This window comes from Caloenas nicobarica, chromosome 3 (assembly GCF_036013445.1).
Source record: "Caloenas nicobarica isolate bCalNic1 chromosome 3, bCalNic1.hap1, whole genome shotgun sequence".
NCBI lineage: Eukaryota > Metazoa > Chordata > Aves > Columbiformes > Columbidae > Caloenas > Caloenas nicobarica.
In genome coordinates, this window is record NC_088247.1 from 28258778 (window position 1) to 28277190 (window position 18413).

At 37.0% G+C, this 18413-nt stretch overlaps 1 protein-coding gene across 2 annotated transcripts in view; it reads right to left on the reverse strand.

The window, feature by feature from the left end:
• LGSN (lengsin, lens protein with glutamine synthetase domain) overlaps window positions 1-18413 on the reverse strand; it is a 64024-nt gene that overhangs the window by 3936 nt on the left and 41675 nt on the right. The window contains exons 1-2 of one of the 2 annotated variants that reach the window (XM_065632782.1): window positions 16947-16976; window positions 8627-9620 (exon numbers count right to left, since the gene is read on the reverse strand). In XM_065632782.1, the coding sequence (XP_065488854.1) occupies window positions 8627-9620; window positions 16947-16976 (1024 nt within the window). Of the gene's footprint in view, window positions 1-8626; window positions 9621-16946; window positions 16977-18413 lie in introns of those variants that run through there. The other variant, XM_065632781.1, reaches the window with a different exon arrangement.

The following is an 18413-nucleotide window of genomic DNA, read 5'->3' on the forward strand; positions in this document are numbered from 1 at the left end:
AAAAGTGCATGGATACAGAAAGATGACCTTTCTCAAGGTCTTCTGAGGAGGACTGTAGTCCTCACCACCACAGGCAGTAGACTTTTAAGAGAAGCTTATGCACTTATGCATTTGCTGGTATGGAGTTGTCTTCTTAACTGTACTACAGCAGCTGTAGGACGGTATAAACATATTGATATTAAAGCAGTAACACCTGAGTATAACTTCTGTAATGGAGCAGAGAGCTGGGTGCAGTAATTTCACAAACCTCTCAATCTCTCAGCTGCTTTTCTTTTGAGTATCTACATATTGTAATTGTTCAATTTAAACTACATAAGGCATTAATTTTGCATTTGGTACAATAAACCAACAAGACCGAAGAGACGAAAAAATGTGAAAATATATTTCTTTCTACATTTCTAGGGGGACAGTTCTTCATTCTTCCTAAGGAAGATCCACAGTGGAAGAACACCAACAGGAGCTATTCACCAACACTCATAAGGTGAAAGCCTTCATGCTGAGGCTACAGAGGTTGGCGGGAGCACTCCTAATCTCCCCAGTACCAAACTACCCAAACTAGAGTAGATCTCTAGCAGTAGCCAGCAGACACAAACAGCCTTTTGACCACACCTTTGTGGAAAATAGGGCTACCAGCTGTGAGGCTGTAAGGACGCTCTTCAGCTAGTCCAGCACAAGGCTGTCTGATAATTCTCTGAGAAGGAAGCAAACTCAGCCACAGTCATAGACCTCTCAGAGTCTTTGAATATTACTGGAGCATCCTCCAGCTCCAGATAGCAAGGAGATGACAAGGATACCTTAGGGCAGTAAAGTAAGAAGAGGTTAAGTGATAACGGTACTCCCGGAGGAATGACAGGTGAAAACACAGAACAAAATTTTAAGTAAATGTAACAGTTTGTAGGAAAAGAGAGTAAAAATCAAAAAGGTAGAAGGAAGAAAAAAATAATTTTGCCACATGCACTTCTCCTTGTCACATCTTTCCCTTTGGTCTGCTTCAGCTGTAAGCTGTTTATGAAAATTGCTTTTTTTCCAGTGTCTTCTATAACCACGAGGGCACTTTGCCCTTTAAAAGATGTACATTAAATAAGGAAATCCTGTTTAAGTATTTTGTGTAACACACACTCTGTTACAGATGCTGCCAAAACACAATAGTGAGCAGGAAGGATGTGTAAACTGGTCTTGCCTTGCATGTGTCATCCAAGTAATACTTATTTGAACATCACTTCAGTCATCTGTAACATTGTTTTACAACATAAATGTTCACTGACATTTAGCAGATTTGGCCTCTTTATGAACCTAACCATCAACCAAAGTTTATTTGATAAACTATGGCTATTTATTAGATTAATAGAATTAAAAGAATATTCTGAAAATCTTGTTGCAGATTACAGCAAATAGTGTTTTCTTCAACTCCAGGGACAGCAGACTGAGGTTTTTTCCTTTGTAAAAGCAGTGCTCTGTCCCTTATTCTACATGTTTAATTTCCTGTGCAAAGATGGTAGACAATTCCTATCTACCACCTGTCACACTGAGAATTTTATGTCTTCATATTATTTGAAGTAAAGTTTGACTGGCAAGCCTTAACATCAGAATATTGTCAACTTTTGCTGTATATTTTGCAAGTATCTTACAATGTCCTGAAATGTTGCCTGTTAAATTTTCATCTACTAAACAAACATTTTTCAGGTAAAAACATATAATTCATGAAAAACAACTTTAACTCTGACCCAAGTAATTCTTTACATCAGTATTCCAAAGTGATATGAATGATGTAAAATCAATATTTAAGAAAAGCACATATGTGATATTCATTCATATTAGTGATGTATGAATTTGTTTAAAAAATAAAGCTACAAATGTGTTAATATTTAATTTAAACATCTACCAATGGTAGGTAATTTTCCAAATTTTATATATCTTGTATTCAAGCTAAAGTTATTTGAATAAATGCATAAATACATAATTAGAATATATGAAATAACATAATTTAACAGAAAATTCCTGGTTTTAAAGAACAAGGAAAAATAATTAGCTGAAGAAGCAAGAATTTGTCTTCTCCAGTAGGACTTACTATGATTAATGATAGATCTTTTTAAATGACGAGACTAAAATTTATCTATTGGTCTAGTACTAGTATAAAATTAGGCTATATACCAGTCTGGACAGCCCACTAGTCAAAAGACAGATACTTATTCATTTACAATATCCTTTCTCCAAAATTTGTTAAAATCAATAGAAACACTCCTGCGGCTTTCACTTACTTTTTAGAGGCAGTTCATCTTTTGTTTCACTTACAGATTATCTTTCCCGCTGAAATAACAAATTTCTGTAATTGTATGATAGATAAAAAATACCATCATGACTTAATATCTCTGACTGATTTTGGAAATATGAAAGGAGATTTATTTCTCAAATAGTATTTAGTTAATAACTACTGACAATATTTACTTTTCTCCAGCACAGGTCTCAAAATATATTTTCTTGGTAGCCACTAAATAAATCACTGGCAAACTAAGTCCATGAAGCCAATGATGCCTAAAGTTTGAAAAGGTATAGTAGGGAACTGACTACTTTGTGTCTTCCCAGTTCATAGAGTCATTATCAACAGCATTAGTTACTGGAGATGAGGTATCTGATAAGTATTAGACGGGTCTAGCTGATTTAGATACACAGCCTAAAAGTTTACATTCTTATGAGGGACCATTTTGTTCATGAGTATAACAGTTTCCTTAGCTCCCTGGGCCTCCAGAAATAACGACGTTTCTATTTTCATTTCAGAAAATCTGCTTATGGAAACATGTATGTCAATTTCACAAGATGCTCAGATTTCAATTCAGATTTTCATTTTAAAAATCAAATATAAATCCAGATAGGCCATTGTTCTTAAAACAGAATGGTACATACAGATCCTTAGATATCTATATCAAATCAGTGGTACATGGAAAAACACTTAATGTTTGTTTTTTAATGGTTCTATCTGTATTTCCCATTTAAGTTACCACTGAGAAACAATCAGTATTACTCATGATTCTTTTGAAATTAATAAAAAAATCTTCAAATATAAACACGTTATCTTCATATATTTAAAAAATATTAACAACGCAAAACTAAAAATACTATAATACCAATAAAACTAAAGATGATACAAATTATATTATTCTTTTTAGTAGAAGAGTGGTGCCATTCTTAGTTTATTAATATTTAAATCATTCAGATTGCTGAGGGTACTTGACATTCGGCTAGGGCAAGAAGTTAACATCACCTTTACCTTCTCAGCAACAAAAAAGTGCCATGAGAGAAACTGCACATGTCCCAGATCAACCTGTTATTATCTGCTTGTTGAAATAAATCCTTTCCCACGGTCCCTTATTAAATCACATCACATCTAAAACAAACAGTATCTCAGCTCAGAGGTGACTGTGTCAAACTGATGGAACAAAAAGAACGTGTTACATTTTGCCAGGGGACTTGACAATGACAGGAGCAGGGTGACCTAACAAACGTAGTAATATTGGAAACTCTTCACTGAAAAACACAACCACCGATGCAACATAAGGCAATAACAGCAGACACCAGCAGATAAACTCCAGATATAAATCATGCACTGGAGGAGACATGTTTCCATCAGTCCCTCCCCAGTCTCTCCCACCCATGGCCTCTCCAGCAGCACCAGTTGTGCCAGATGTGCTCCCTCTTGGTACAGCCCTGCTGCAGCCACGCAGCTGCTGCACAGCCACGAGCCAGGGTCTGGGCGGGCCTGAGCCCCACACAGTGTCGGAGCACACGTCCCTGTGCTCTGTGGCATGTTGTGCCACCTGTTACTGTCTCAGAGTGGCAATAAAATAAAAACTCTTGCAAGTGTAGGAAGTGCTATGCCAGTCAAGGCAGCCAGCGTTTCATCACGCTACAGCTGTCTTTGGCACCAGATATTAAAGGAAAAGCTGGGTGTTCTTTGCAAAATAGTCCGTCTAAAGAGAATGGGGTTTGCAATTCCTCACTGAGAAGGTGGTCTCGAGGTTAGGAGCAGGAGAGCTAATATCCAAATTTATCTTATTTTCTTCTTCATCCTTAGAAATCTAGCACTGGGTGCTCTTACAATCTATCTGAATATTGACCCCTTTGTACTGATGATATCCACTAGCAATGAGCCCTACAGGGTAACCACATATCTACACTCTTCTAAATCCTACGGAAATTCTTGTCAGTACTAATTTAAATATATATGCCCTTCCTTACAGGACTCCAGTTTGTGTAGTTAAGAGCAGCCAGTCTACTTGGTTTGTACAGCATGTTACTTACTGTTCTCATGTTTGTCTTCAAACATTAACAGCTTCTATTTATCAAACCTCATATGACAACTTTTCCTATGCTAGATATAATTCTTATTGCTATCCTGTTTCCCTGAAAATAAAACAGCGTCTTATATTAATTTTTGCTCCAAAACTTAGTACATTTTAAATGTATAGCTACCTGGGCACTATTTAAATGGACTTTTTTATGAACTGTAACTAGGGCTTATTTTTGGAGTAGGGCTTATATTTCAAGCATCCTCAAAAATCCTGATAAATCATGCTAGGGCTTATTTTCAGAGTAGGTCATATTTTGGGGGGAAACAGGGTAGTATTTAAAGCCTCTCTTTTCTATTCCTATCTGCTTTTTGACATGGTAAATAGACATGAGTTCTGGGTTAACTTTGAATAATAGTATTGATGTGAATAGTGATCAGACACATTTTCAGTTGAACACAGTTTATAATTCACATTTCTTTTTCACTCAAAAAAGGTTCATGAAAGACGTCTGTCACTAGTTCAGTAAAGTATTTGATTTGTGCAGTAAAGTACATAGAAAGTTCTTTCTTACCTCATATTTTTTCTCCCCTACAAGACCCCTAAAAGGGGAATAAATATGTAAGCATACCACAAATTTATCAAAGCATGTGAGACAGTAAAAACATTTCCCTGATCTATTTGATATTGACACTTTCAATCTTTTTTCCATCGATTTCTTTATCTCATGATAGCCTGCTTTCTTTTTTAATCTGAACTGTGAAGCACGCTTTTTCACTGATATGGCCATAGAGAAGGTCAGCTCTTTTTTGTGAATTTTATAGCTAATTTAGAGACTAATGAACGCCTTCAATCATCTGCGAATTATTCTTTCCAAATGGTATGACAACATGACACAGCTTCTCAGAGGAGCTACATCATCAAGAATCTCACACAAAGTAGGATTTTATTTCTCAATAGATGAAATATGAATCACCCATATTTTTCTGTCTTCCAGAGTGTTTTATAAAAATGGATCTTCTACATTGAATGAGAAAATTATCACAGTTACATACAAAATATTAGAAAATATTCTACCTAGGCAAAAGGATTTGAAACCAAAATATATGGGTGTTTGAAAAAAAAAAAATAAGGTGAGCAATATGCACTGGAGCTGCCTAACTAATAATCTTAAATATAGAGGATTTAGAGTGGCATGTTTTTCTTCAAACTCAAAAGGAAAATTTGGATTTAAGGAAGGCACCACTGAGCAAAGTTGCATGAACTGAGGTATACACTATCACAAACTAGGTAGCCCCTTCTTGTCTAAAAATGTTGAACTTAATTTTAAAAAATCAAGTGAGAAAGAGTGAGAGCACCACATAAAATGGGAAGCAACATTATTTATAGAAGAGCAGATTTTGCACAATTGAAGGTAAGGACTAAATTCTTCTTGAATATGTTGTAGAAGGAGAGGCGGCTGGCAGAGTTCAAGCAGAGCATACATTTTAATTACATTAGGTCTAAACTAATCGTTTTGGCAACCTTTCACTATTACTAGAAAGAAAGTATCTCCAATGGGTGGGAAGAATCACCATCTGAACACGCCTCTTTCTCTCACAGAGTCACAGGATGACTATCTTACTACAGGCACCAGAGAGAGATGAGTTAGATCTCACCCAGAAAGGGACAAAATAGATCAGAAAGATGGGATGGAAGTGCTATCTGAGCAGTCTTGTTTCGTGTAGATTGAGAAGGAAAACAAAAAATTATATGCAGGCACAGAGCAGGAAGATTTCAGCTATTGGTATGGAAGATAAAAGACTGAAGAGGTTTTGTTCGTTTTAAAGAAAAATAGCTGCTCTTAGAGCTTGTGTGGAAAAAATAAAAAGAAAAAAAAGCAAGTTGTACACATCTCAGTTCAGAGGGAAAAGGAAAGAAATAGGCAGAAAATATGATGGTTTGTTCAGCAGAAAACAAGGGCAATAGAGAAGGTTTAGAAAGGAGCTGAGCTTTAGCTCAGTTATGTCTTAGCCTTTCCACTGCTGACCTCTAGAGATTTTCCCTTAACTGTGTACTTTCAGAACAATCCTGCTTTGGCCATATCTAGACACTGAGTAGATCTGAAATGCATCTTGTAATTTTTCCAGACATTTTGGATCAAGATATCTGATTTGAGCAAGTTCAAATATTTGAAAACTTGCAGAAGACAAGAGGTTGTATTTCAGATCCACTCAGTGTCGAGATATGTTTAGATCCAAGACTTCAGGCACTTTGGCAACTAAAATATTAAAAATAATATTTTAGTTAAAGAAGTAAAAAATTTAGGATTTTAACTTATCAATCAATAAATTATCATGGGCAGCAATTAAATACTGTTTATGCAGAGGCACATTAAAGAATGAAGAATTTTATCTAAGACTTTATCCTCTTCACTGAAGTTACTGAATGTATTAAATGAAAATTAAATTTAAATGCATACATTTCTAATTAAGTAGAAACTATTTCTGTGCATTCCATTTACTAGCGGAAGCACACACTGAGCCCTACACTTTGTCTGGTCAAAGCCAGATGGAATCCCAAACTTGTGAGACTGCAAAACCTTTAGTTTTCAATATGTTTCTGATGAGACAAAACAGTTTGACCACACTTCCCTTCATAGTTCTCTACAGTTCTCTTTCAGTCATTGTTATCACTAGTGATGAAGAGTAGGATTCACCCCAGCTAGTTTAAGGCATTTCAGTGTCAGGTAAATAATCTAAATTAATCATCATGGGACTTGTACCCCATTGAGTGGACAGACTTGCTCACCTCCGGAGGTCAGTTTCTTGTCAACTGCTAGTACCTCTTTGAAGACAAAAATGCCTGTCTTCCTCTATTGTCTAGGTAATAAATTTGGACTAGCCACTTCGCTTTAAGTGCCTAAAATTGGGTTGAAATCTCCCTGGGGAATCTACAATTAATCTCATCGGTTCCCTGTACCTTGTAAATGGTGTTATGACAAAGAATAATTGCTCATGTATTTTAAAATATATTTGCTAACTTTGCAGACAATGATAAAACAGCAGTAATCTACATTTGACAATGCATTTTGCTAGCCTTTCAGCAATGCAAAAAAAAATGTAATCTGGAAAGGGAACAGCATCAAGTGTAGGCTGAGAAATAATCCTCTAACTTCTTTATTCTAATAGACATGAATAGAGAGTAGTTTGAGCACAAAATATCTTTTCAAAGCTTTATATTTCTCCTGCAGTGCCCTGAGTCAGCACTGATAATGTTCATCAATATCTTGTTCAGACTTGTTCAAATGGCGTAACACGATACATCTACTAAGAAATCCTGCTGTAGCTAACATTTGATATATTCAAATTGTCTGTTTTCAGAGTATGTATAGCAATATTTCTATCCATCTGAAAGGAGACTTTTAAAAAAGCAGGATAACTTAATATTGTTGTAAAAATTTGATTGCTACTATTATATTTCATTACCTAGTTAATGATGCAAAAGGTATTTTATCAATGAAGAGATTCGTATTTCTAGTACTAGTGACATAAGTCAGAGGGTAAGATAACTACCCTGAAAAGCTGGTAATATGATCTGAGCTTGATGTTCCTGGAAATATATTAATCTGATACCTATTCAACGGCAAATTGTTGTTTGTCTGCTTCCTGGAACAAACAGAAAACAATGACCTGCTCAAACCCGTTACATTATCATAGCTAACAGAATTTCAGTTTGCTGATCCAGCTGGCCCAGACCTATAGCTTTTACAATTTCAAAGAAATCACAGGCTATTAGTAGCAAATAATTGGGTCTATAAGCACTTCCAAAATAGACTTACTGAACAGCATAAAGTAGAAGTTCTCTGCCTCATTTGGTTTTCTTCCCCTATAGTTTATCTGAGATGTTTTTGCACTCCGGTCTTCTCACAGGACAGATAATTGAAAACACCACCCCTAAATGGGAGCAATTTCACTGCTGGAAACATTAAGAAAAAGAAAATTTTAAGAAGCCCAGATGCCATCAGAGTCTTGCAGTGTCTAGCAGACCTTTGGGAGACGTTGCCCACACTCGGTTCAAATGAGGAAATATTTCAGTTTTAGTGAAAAAGACATGACCGCCTGTGCATGGCAGTTTTTGTCAGGCAGCTGGGCTTCATAAATGCCTTGCTTAAAAAAAAAAAAAAAAAAGGCATAGTTGTAATACACAATTTCTGATCTATCCTGATCACACAGAAACCACAGGTGTCAGTTCTCAATTCTCTCATGTGCTAGCTCTAACTAAAGTTTGCAGCTTAACAAAATCCATGAAACAACAGGAGCATTTTCTTTAACAGGACAGCAGGTGATGTTTAAATATCTTACCAGCATAGTGTGCAGAGGAGTCAAACTGAATCTCAGCAGCTGTGCTTTCTGCATGTGTAGAAGTTGCAGGTAGTCCCAGAATAAGTTGACCCACATCACTCCCTGCTGGTTGCTGCTGATCAGACCCAGCAGAGCTGAAGATCAGGAGAGGTTTGCTCTGCTGCCCCATCCCCTCCTCATGGAAGATGTGGTTCTTTCGATTCTCCTCTCCAAAATGGGGACTAAAAGTCTCAAAGGGTCGACCCCGCTTATCAGCTGTTTTCTCCCAGGGCTTCGAATTTTTCTGAGAAAAACTGACGCTTGCCTTGCCACTGTAATTGGGCCCACGAGCAGGCAGAGGACCTTCACTCAACAGGTTTTTCAACTCTTTCAGACTTTGTTTAGAAATGTCAGGTGCCCCAGTGAAGGACTGTGCAGTACTGCTTCCCTGTGTGGTTACAGTACTGCTCAAGGAGCCCATCTTCATCACGTGAAACCTGACATCTTTTTCTTCCATCACACACGTATCTTCGTGCTTGCTCTCTACCTTCTCACTGACTTCTCCCCTGCATGCTTCCTCTGCAGACTCAGCTATCCCTGTGCTCCTCGAAGGCTGTATGCCCATGAGCTGCTCCATTTTAACTGGTGTATCGATTTCCTTATGCATTTTTCCTATTATTTTCCCAGTGTCAGCATTTTCCTGGATTTCTTGTGTTTCTCCAGATGTGTCTTCTTTGATGTTGCTGCCAATATGGGAACTGTCACAACCCCCTCTGTCCTTTTGTGCTGGAGGAAAGCTAGTTGGGTTTTGAAGAGACTGGTCTGATGGTGGTTCTGAGCAACCAGTGATTCCCTGTAGGGGACAAGGGTCTGGAATTTCTGAGGTGCAGGACAGCTCCATCTTTTCATTTTCTAAAGAAGCAACATACTTTGCAGGACCTTTGACTCCCTTTTTCTTTCTGAAACCACATATATTGTTGCCATCAACTTCATCATTGTCACTTTCAGATGTGTTCTGTAAACAACAATAAAATATACAACCAAATAACATGCATGAATGAAACAGAACATAGCAATGGAGTAATACTACCACCAGCTGCATTTACCATAGTACTTCTGTTATCTCTTGGAAGTCTCTGTGGACATTTACTGACTCTCAAATTCTGCTATTTTGATTTAAAATATTCTCACAGATTTTGTTGTTGTTGTTTTAGAACAAAATTGGTGAAAATGCCTTTGTAATGCGTTTTTTAGGCAGATTTAGAAGATTAAAATATGACCTTGTACACTTTGTGACATGATTTGTTCAAACATGTGCCCTTTAAATGTGAAAAAATGTATTTTAATAATTAAATTTAAGTATATTACTGTTCATATTAAAAGCATTTGTATTTACAAAAGAAATGTATTGCCCTGAAACAGAACACTGGCAATCCTTTTAAGTACAGGGAGTGAAACCAGAAAATAAACAGCTTTCAAATGAATTTCAGGCTCCAGTTTGGCCAAATAGCTGAACTTCTAGGGCAGTGGTCAAAGGACAAACCCTTATTTGGATGTGTAAACAGGAAAGAACAAGAAGATTTTTACATTTATATATGGCATTGATATAATTTATATTGTAGCGCTGGGAGCAGATTTTAAAATGGATGCAAACATGTGGAAAAGGTGCAAAAAGGAGCTATGAAAATCAATCTGCTTGCATTATCCCAGGTAATATCAAGAAGTGTTCGGATCATCCTCCCTCCTAAGTATCCTGATCCTACCACGAGTGTGATTAATGTGAGGTGACAGGGAAAAGGACAGGAAATCAAAACCAGATAGATTCAAATTTAAAAATAGCAGAGATTTTAATATTGTGAGTGACCAATTATTTCACAGACTCTCAAGGTAGGGATTGAAATCTCCTAAGAAAGACTCCATAATGTGGTTTCACCAAGATATAAATCACTCCATAGCCAATCACAAACTGTTATATTGCTTATGAGTACCTACTCAAGTATTTATTTTAGACTCAGTAGCTTAACCAGCAGTCCTTGGTTTGCTTGGATTGGGCAGCAATGAATACCTCTATAAACACATATCAAGAGATATCCTCTGAATGAGTCCATTCTTTTCCTTTTCCACAACGGAATAATCTGCAGTCTTTCCAATTTCTGAACTTCCAGAAGTAGAGATCTGCACAAAAGCAAAGTGAGTGACAGTCTAGATAAAGCAAAATAGATTCCTGTTGGCAGACCAAAGCACGTAGAAGAAAAGGCAGAAGTGTCTGATGTGCACATGGAAGGAAACCGTCACATGGCCTCCATTAAGGCCATTCCACCTCCCTTTTTCTATGTTATTCCTCCCTATTTTCTCATTATGCTGTTTTGCCATTATGCTATTTTCCATCGTTATCTAGCCAAAAAAGGTTTATGACTTCTCTCCTAACACAGAGCTCACAGAAATATTTCCTTTTTCTGTCCTGCTTGCTCTAAATTTCTACAACATGCTGTATTCACAGCTACTTTGGGAGCTCACTGGAGCATCGCAGCTGGCATGAAAGGCAGCTGATCACCACCTTTATAGGCAGGAAAAGCCACTCTGTGCCTGTAAATGCCATGTACATATCTTGACAGGAACATGCTTGGGATGCCCACTAGCAATCAAACACAGTTACTGGCTCACTCACAACAGAAATCCTTGCTTATCCCAGATTTAGCACTCGGTTATTAATCAATCAATTTCTTCATTAAAAGGCTCTGGTTCATTCCCATAATACCCCATAAAATAATTCTGAGTGTGTTGCTGATACCTCTACACATTCATCCATGTGGAAGAGGCCTAATTCCCACAGCTCTGCATCATTACGGGGTATAAATGTAACGAAGGAACTTTCTCGAATAATGAAGCAGTCAAAAACTGCTTATGATACAGAAATATAATGGAGAAATTTAACACCTCCTTTAGTACTACAAGAAAGTGAACAAAGCTGGAGGAGAAATAGTAGGGGTGGAGGAAATAGTGTCTTCCAAATGGAAAAACACAAATAATTTGAAATAAAAGAGGCATTAAATTAAATTTCTAGATGTATAATTTTTTTTGAGACAAAGGAGTGAAGAGTTCCAGCTATCAATGCTATAGTCATAAAAAGATTGTAATTTTTAATGAATTTATGAAAAATATTTACTTAAATATCTTTTGTTGCAGAGGTTGCCATCATTAAAATCTCCTGATTTCCACTCCATGAAATTTTCAGTATTCTTTTGTTTCCTTTGAATAACTTGAAACCAGTAACATAAACATAACACAATCTGCATTTCTGCGTTATAATGTATTCTCACTCTCTGTGGTCAAAGATAACCTTTGAAAATGTTAATGTTAGACTCAGTTTTTGACTGTTGTCCCTGTTGTAGATCTCTGAAAAATGTTCAATAAAATAGCTGAAGGAAAAATTACCACATCCTTTTTTATAACACTTGTATACTGAAGGCAGACAAAAAGTAATCCGTGTATCAAAAGCAAAACGTCACAAAACTGCCTGTTCTAAATGGTCTCATGAGCACAAGGTACCATCCCTACATCATAATCCTTACCAAAACAAATTCCTTCTGAATAGAGATGAGCAGGATAAGGATTGACCACTTCTAAATTTGTTAATGGAAACATTCGTTTACAACAGAACTCTAATAACTAATGTTTCTACAATAGTCTGCAAAGGGTTTATTTTCCACAAAGAAATTGTGGCTATGGTACTGCATTTTGATCACAGACCTGAAAGAAAAGCTGACACTCATTGCTCTTAAACAGAACAGTCACCATTTTTGCCTTCAAATAAACAAAACTCTGACATTCATACAGAGAACAACCTATGCATTAGTTTAGTTCCCCAGCACAAGGCACACTGTGACTTTGTGCATGAGAATGACTCTTCATTTCTAAATAAACTCAGACATTTATGGACGTAGGTTTAGAAATCATTCACAGTATTTTCTGCAGTGAATTTAACAGGGCAAGATTTGTTGGAAGGTACAAATACAGCATCCCTTCATATCAAAGACAGTCATATGCATGAGTTATGACACAGTCTTACTTGTCTAGCAGTTTATGTGGTGTCTGACATCTGAAAGGGTCTAGTATCAAGGCACAGAAAGGAGAGCACCCAGGAAACATGACTTATGAATTATCTGTTTAACTGTTTATTTTTAGCAAGTTTTTGTTCTACAGAAGATAGGGATGATTAAGAAAAATAGCAGCTTGAAAGAGTTACAGTGGAAGTGAGCTGGATACAGATCATGACTTAATTTCATGGAATCATGTGTCCTGCTGTGCTGAAAGGAAAGCAGAGCAGTCATAGCATTAATGTGGCAAAAGTTCTGATTATTTTTTATTTAATTGCTGAATGTTCCTACATTTTTGTTGCTGTGTGGCAACAGGAACAGGGGATACTAAAACTACCTGAAAGTTCTTTTAACCAACATTTATTTCAGAATCATTCATTTTTTGTTTGCTTGTTTTCAAGTATTTGCTGGCACCCAAAGTCAGAGGTTTTTGAAAGTTTCAAAATTTGTTTCTGTTTCTTAGCAAGTGAACACTTGGGAGGTCACTCAAATATTCTTGCCAGAAGGACTAGGCCCAAAATATAAACACTGTGGACCACATTATGCAACAAATCTGAGATTTAGATTTTCCTTTCTAAAGATGTATCTGATGTTAATTGCCATTTATAGGCGTTGGTATTCCTCCAGGTTCTTATTTCCATCAGGACCTCTTATCCCAGCGCTGCATCTCGTGCTGGTACACCGAACCCCTTGGCAATGGTACCGTTGCAGTAGAGGTGAACCTGTGCAAGCCCTACAATAGGCAGGAAGAGTCAGGGTGGATCAGACTTCATTTCTCATTATGGATAATCTCACCTCATATGAATAACAGCTTTGCTTGTCTTCACTAGATGCCTCTTGTGTCACTCTGGGTACACAAGAGTCTGGATATCCGTGACTTTTAACAGAACACAAGGGCTATACCCGTGCATTACACCAGTATATTAGAGCACTGTGCAGGTAGGAAGAGGAAAGAATAGAGGACAGTATCAGCAAGCAAGCATTTCAGCACTGTGCAGATGAAATTGCTTGCTCTATTTAACCCAATTACATGCCACTTGTGCCATACCATCAGGCTTCTGCAACCAGTAGACATTTTATATCTTGTGATAACACAGAAAACAAGCATCTAAAGCATTTTTTCTTAATCAGTGTGTGTTCGCTTTTAGGCTTTATACAAGCTCTGAAGTAGAACATTAACTATATAATGAAATACAAGACTGAGATAAGGCAGTTCATCCGTAAATCTGTCAATTTGCAATCTGAGAGGCTTTGGAAATGTAAAGTGTTGCCTTTGGGAGGAATAATAAGTGCTGAGATTTCTGGTGTGTGAAACACAGGTGAAAATCCAAGGCAATTCTTGAACTTTTTCCTTAAAATAATTTTAGAGGTGACTGAAAATATATCTGTAATGTTCTATGAGGCAAATTCAGAGACTGCAGTGGGGACCTTCTATTTTTCTTCTACTTTGTGTTTGTGTCATGGCCTCAGGCAAGACTGCAAATGCTATTGGGGTTTATAAACCTCTCTCAAAAATGTATTGACAAAAAGAGAGGGGGAAATGAGAAAAAGAAACTCACAGTATAGCATTTGAAAGGAAAAAAAAAAAAGGAAAAAGTGAGTTCATTTAAAAGAAGCTCTGAGTAACTGTGGATGAATAGTTGCAGAAGGATGTCTATCATAGAAAAAGGTGAAAGAGGCAAGGAGCAACAGTAGTAGGAGCTTTTATATATCTAATCAACAAGATAACTCAATGTTCCTGCTACAGGCTACCCAGAAAAAAATGATACAAACACTCAGCAAAATGCACTGAAGTCTCAGTCACATTCTCATTTTCTCTTTTGTTTCAGATCATTAACCAATTTTAGCCTTTATAGGTAAGAGGTCAAATTGTGATGAATTTCCCAAGTTGTTGCTATAATTTTTTCAATACTGAAAGACTAATTTTGTGAAGAACATCAAAATGTCAAAATCTGAGAATTAGAAAAACATGAGAAGCTAAAACAGAAAAGTCAAAAATATGTAAAGTTTTGCTGGCTGAGTTTTTTATTTCAGAAAATTTAAACTGCTTCATTTAGGTTTGACTTTTTTTTTTTTTTGCTATCATATAAAACAATGTTGAAAAACTGAAACAAAATGTTTCCAAACTAAAAAAATCTGAAAATATTGTTCAAGTGATGCTGACATGTGACATTATTCACATTGTTTGAACTTTTTTCCAGTTTTATTTCAAAAATAACACAGTTTTTCAAATCATTTAAATTGCTATGAAACTGTAAATGTTGCGGAACTTTTTCTAACCCACTCTGGCCATTACCAGGTTACCCTTTACAGCTCCCTCAGGTCAGTACAGTCAAGTTTAATTAATCTTTTTCTGTAGTAACAAATTTCAAAAACTAGAAGCCAAGTCAAGAGGAGATGCTGCTTAAGACCTCTACACAATAGTACCCATAAAGCAGGTATGCCCGTGTCCAAGTGCTTTCCCTGCCCCTTCCTCTGACAGATGGAAAGCCTTGCCAAGCTGCTCCCCCAGTAACTGGGCAGCGAAAGAGCAAAGGACTCAGGAACAAGTTATCTACTGCGGAGAATTAATGCAGCTTCACTGGAGTCACTGGAGCTACACAGATTTGTACCAGGAGGGAATCTGGAGTCATGTGAAGAACAACACAGACATTTCCAGGGAGCAGGTCCAGGCACAGAGAGGGGTTTTGGCTCCTGTGTGCAGTGCTGAAGCCATGTGTGCTGTGATAAACAGGCACTAGTGGCTTGTAAACTGGAGACATAGAGATCGCAGCACATTGTCAAGATATCGCTGTGACTAATTTCTCCCTCAGTGACCTTGTTTGATGAAGTGATTCTTTGAGAGTGATTTACTGCTACAAAAACCTCCCAGGGAAGGACCTGCAAGTGGCATAAATATTAGGTACATGTAATTATTTTGTAGTTAGAGAAGCTGAAGTACAGACTTGCCATAGGTCACAGTAAGTTGTGTGGTAATGTTAGAAGCAAAAGCAAAGTCTCCTTCCTTCTCCGAAACTTTTAAGTATACTCAAGACTGTGAATGTCCTTCATATTGAAATGAATGGAATGAGTTTACATCACAGTATTGTGCTACTTTTCACATCTGACATCTCCCTTTATCTGCTAGTCCCATCCAAAGCCTTCATACTATACACGCAATAATTAGATGAGCTTCTCAGGGTCTTTGATTCTCTTGCTGCCTCAAAGCAGCATAGTTGTCAGTGTGGCAAGGTTGTTTGCAAATAGTTTCCCTTGGACTATGCAACCTACACCATGTAAAAAAAATCCCTGAAGTAAGATGGAGTGTCAAAATGAAGAAGCTGATCCTGAGACAACAAAAGTGCACTGGTGGTGCCATGTCCAATTTGCAGTGGTGTAAATGAGATCTAAAAGCAGGATCCATTTAACACTTGACTAATCCTCAGGAAGACATTTGCAAGGGAAAGGACTTAATGATCTACAAGACTTTTATGTCCAGTTTCTATGACTCATTTCATACACAAAGATGGTCTAGGAGGCAGGCAGTGACTCAGAGTAGGTGCATTTCCAGCACATAAAGTATCCATTTGTTCACTTTGATAAAAATGTCTAGCAGCCTCAAGAAGTCTACCTGCACTCTTACTTCCAAGCCACATTACATATTTCTCAATATTTTTAATGAAACATTTTAATTTAGTGTTGTCACAATGAGATCTTCTGGACACTACTCAAAATAGCAGGCACTTTTTTTTTTTTTTTAACTTTATTTAAAGTATATATTACAAATTCAGGACCAGAATCTGTTTTAAAATGCACTCATATAGAAACCGAGCAGCCCCACTCAAATCAGTAGCCTGACTCAGGACTGTCACTTTCAAATCCAGGTCAGACTCTGGTCCACAAATTGTAGGGCTTTCATTTACGTTAATGAAGCCAAAGCCAAACGGTTTTCCCACAAATATTAATGAGATCAGATTTTAGATCTCTGTTTCCGTTACTTTCGATAAAGTTATAAATTAAAGAGATAGGAAGTAAAATGTGTAACAGTTGCTTCCTAAAGCAATTAGGTTTTTTTCAGCTTAAACAAGAAGCCTTTCTTTGACCTGCATTTCCTTCAGAACTAGACCATGGTCAACAAGCAAGCACAAAGAGCCTTGCACATAATCCACAATGAAATATTCGCTCACTTGGAATCTTGAAACACATGCAAAAAGTATTTCATATTAGCATATCTGCTCAGAAATCATTCCCAGTCAGTCTCTTACCTGCTGAGTAAGATCTTCCTTTTTGTTCATGTCCACTTCATTCTAGTTCAGGTCACCATTAGAAATGGCTTAGTAAAAATCTAGCAGAAAGACACCCCGTATTTATAGGCACAGGTACAATAAAGGTTAGTTAAACCAGAATTGTTGTAAAGTTCTTTTCCCAGAAAGCCATGCAGATGATGAACCATAAAGAGCAACCCCAATGTGTCGTGGCCAAGAGCACCATTTTCTGGAACAGTGTTAAAGTAGTAAACTGACAAATGCACATTATTAGCTGCTGCCTGCCTGGAAACAAAGACAACTGAGTGTAAAACTGTTTTGCTCTACTTTTCTGTCCACAAAAGGCTTTTGTCCTGTAACAAGCCATTTCTGTTCTGGAACAGAAGCTATTGTTAGTCTCCTTAGAGGTAAAACCTATATTGGGCATTATAACAACAGTATGTTATCGAGGCACATGGACAGGGATTTGAAAGGGACAGTACAATGCAAGAACAACATGCAGTACTAGCCTGTTATTCTGGGTGCTTTATATGTTGCTAATTAATATTGGTAGATCTGGTTGTATTAAAATTGGGGAGAGGGGTCTTTTTTGTATTAGATCTCTAAAAATATTTCAAATATTAGATTTTCTTTCTTATACTTTTTATTTATCAGGTTTAATGTGAATTCAAAGAACTGTGTTTAACTGACATTACATTCGCTCAGATTCCTTTAGCTGACATAACATTACAGGATGACCATATCAAGTGTGCTGACAGCAACCCTTCCTCACAATTGATTGCCTAATAAACACAAGTAAACATGATGTTAAGATTAGCATTTAACCCTGTGAAAATGCAGGTTTGGCAATTTTTTACACTTTAAAAATTTTTTTTTAAAAAAAGTTTATTAAAATAACCTCATTGAAATAATAACTATGGGTTAGGAGCTCTAGTTAACAAAAACCTTAGGCATCTCCAGTGAAACATACCAATACAGGTGTCCAAGTCCCAAACTGTGATTCTGAAAATCCTTCTTCATCTTGAAGGCACTGAAAGACCACAACTCCTAACCTTGTGAAACTGTCTGCCCAATTTCTGTAACCGCTCCTGTTCTGAACCACCCCACTTGTCACAGAGCAGAGCAGGAAACAACTGGAAATTTATTAATATTCAAGAAATTGGCTTACTTACAAGACCTGACTTTTTGTCAAGCAGATATTAGAAAAACCAAAACACAGTGCACTCCATAGGACTGGGCTCCTGCAAGACCGATATGATGGAAGTCAGCATTTTGCTTGCAGAGTACTTTTTAAAAATAAAGTTCCTCTCAGACTGTCATCATGCGAGTCAGCAAAATTGCACAGATCCTTTTTCTAAGCAACATACAGGTGTCATAGACCTATACTTTGCCATGGCAGAGTTGCTTCTCAGTCTATTTTGTGATGAGTTGTGCAAAAGAGGAACACTTCTGAGCATAACTACTCAG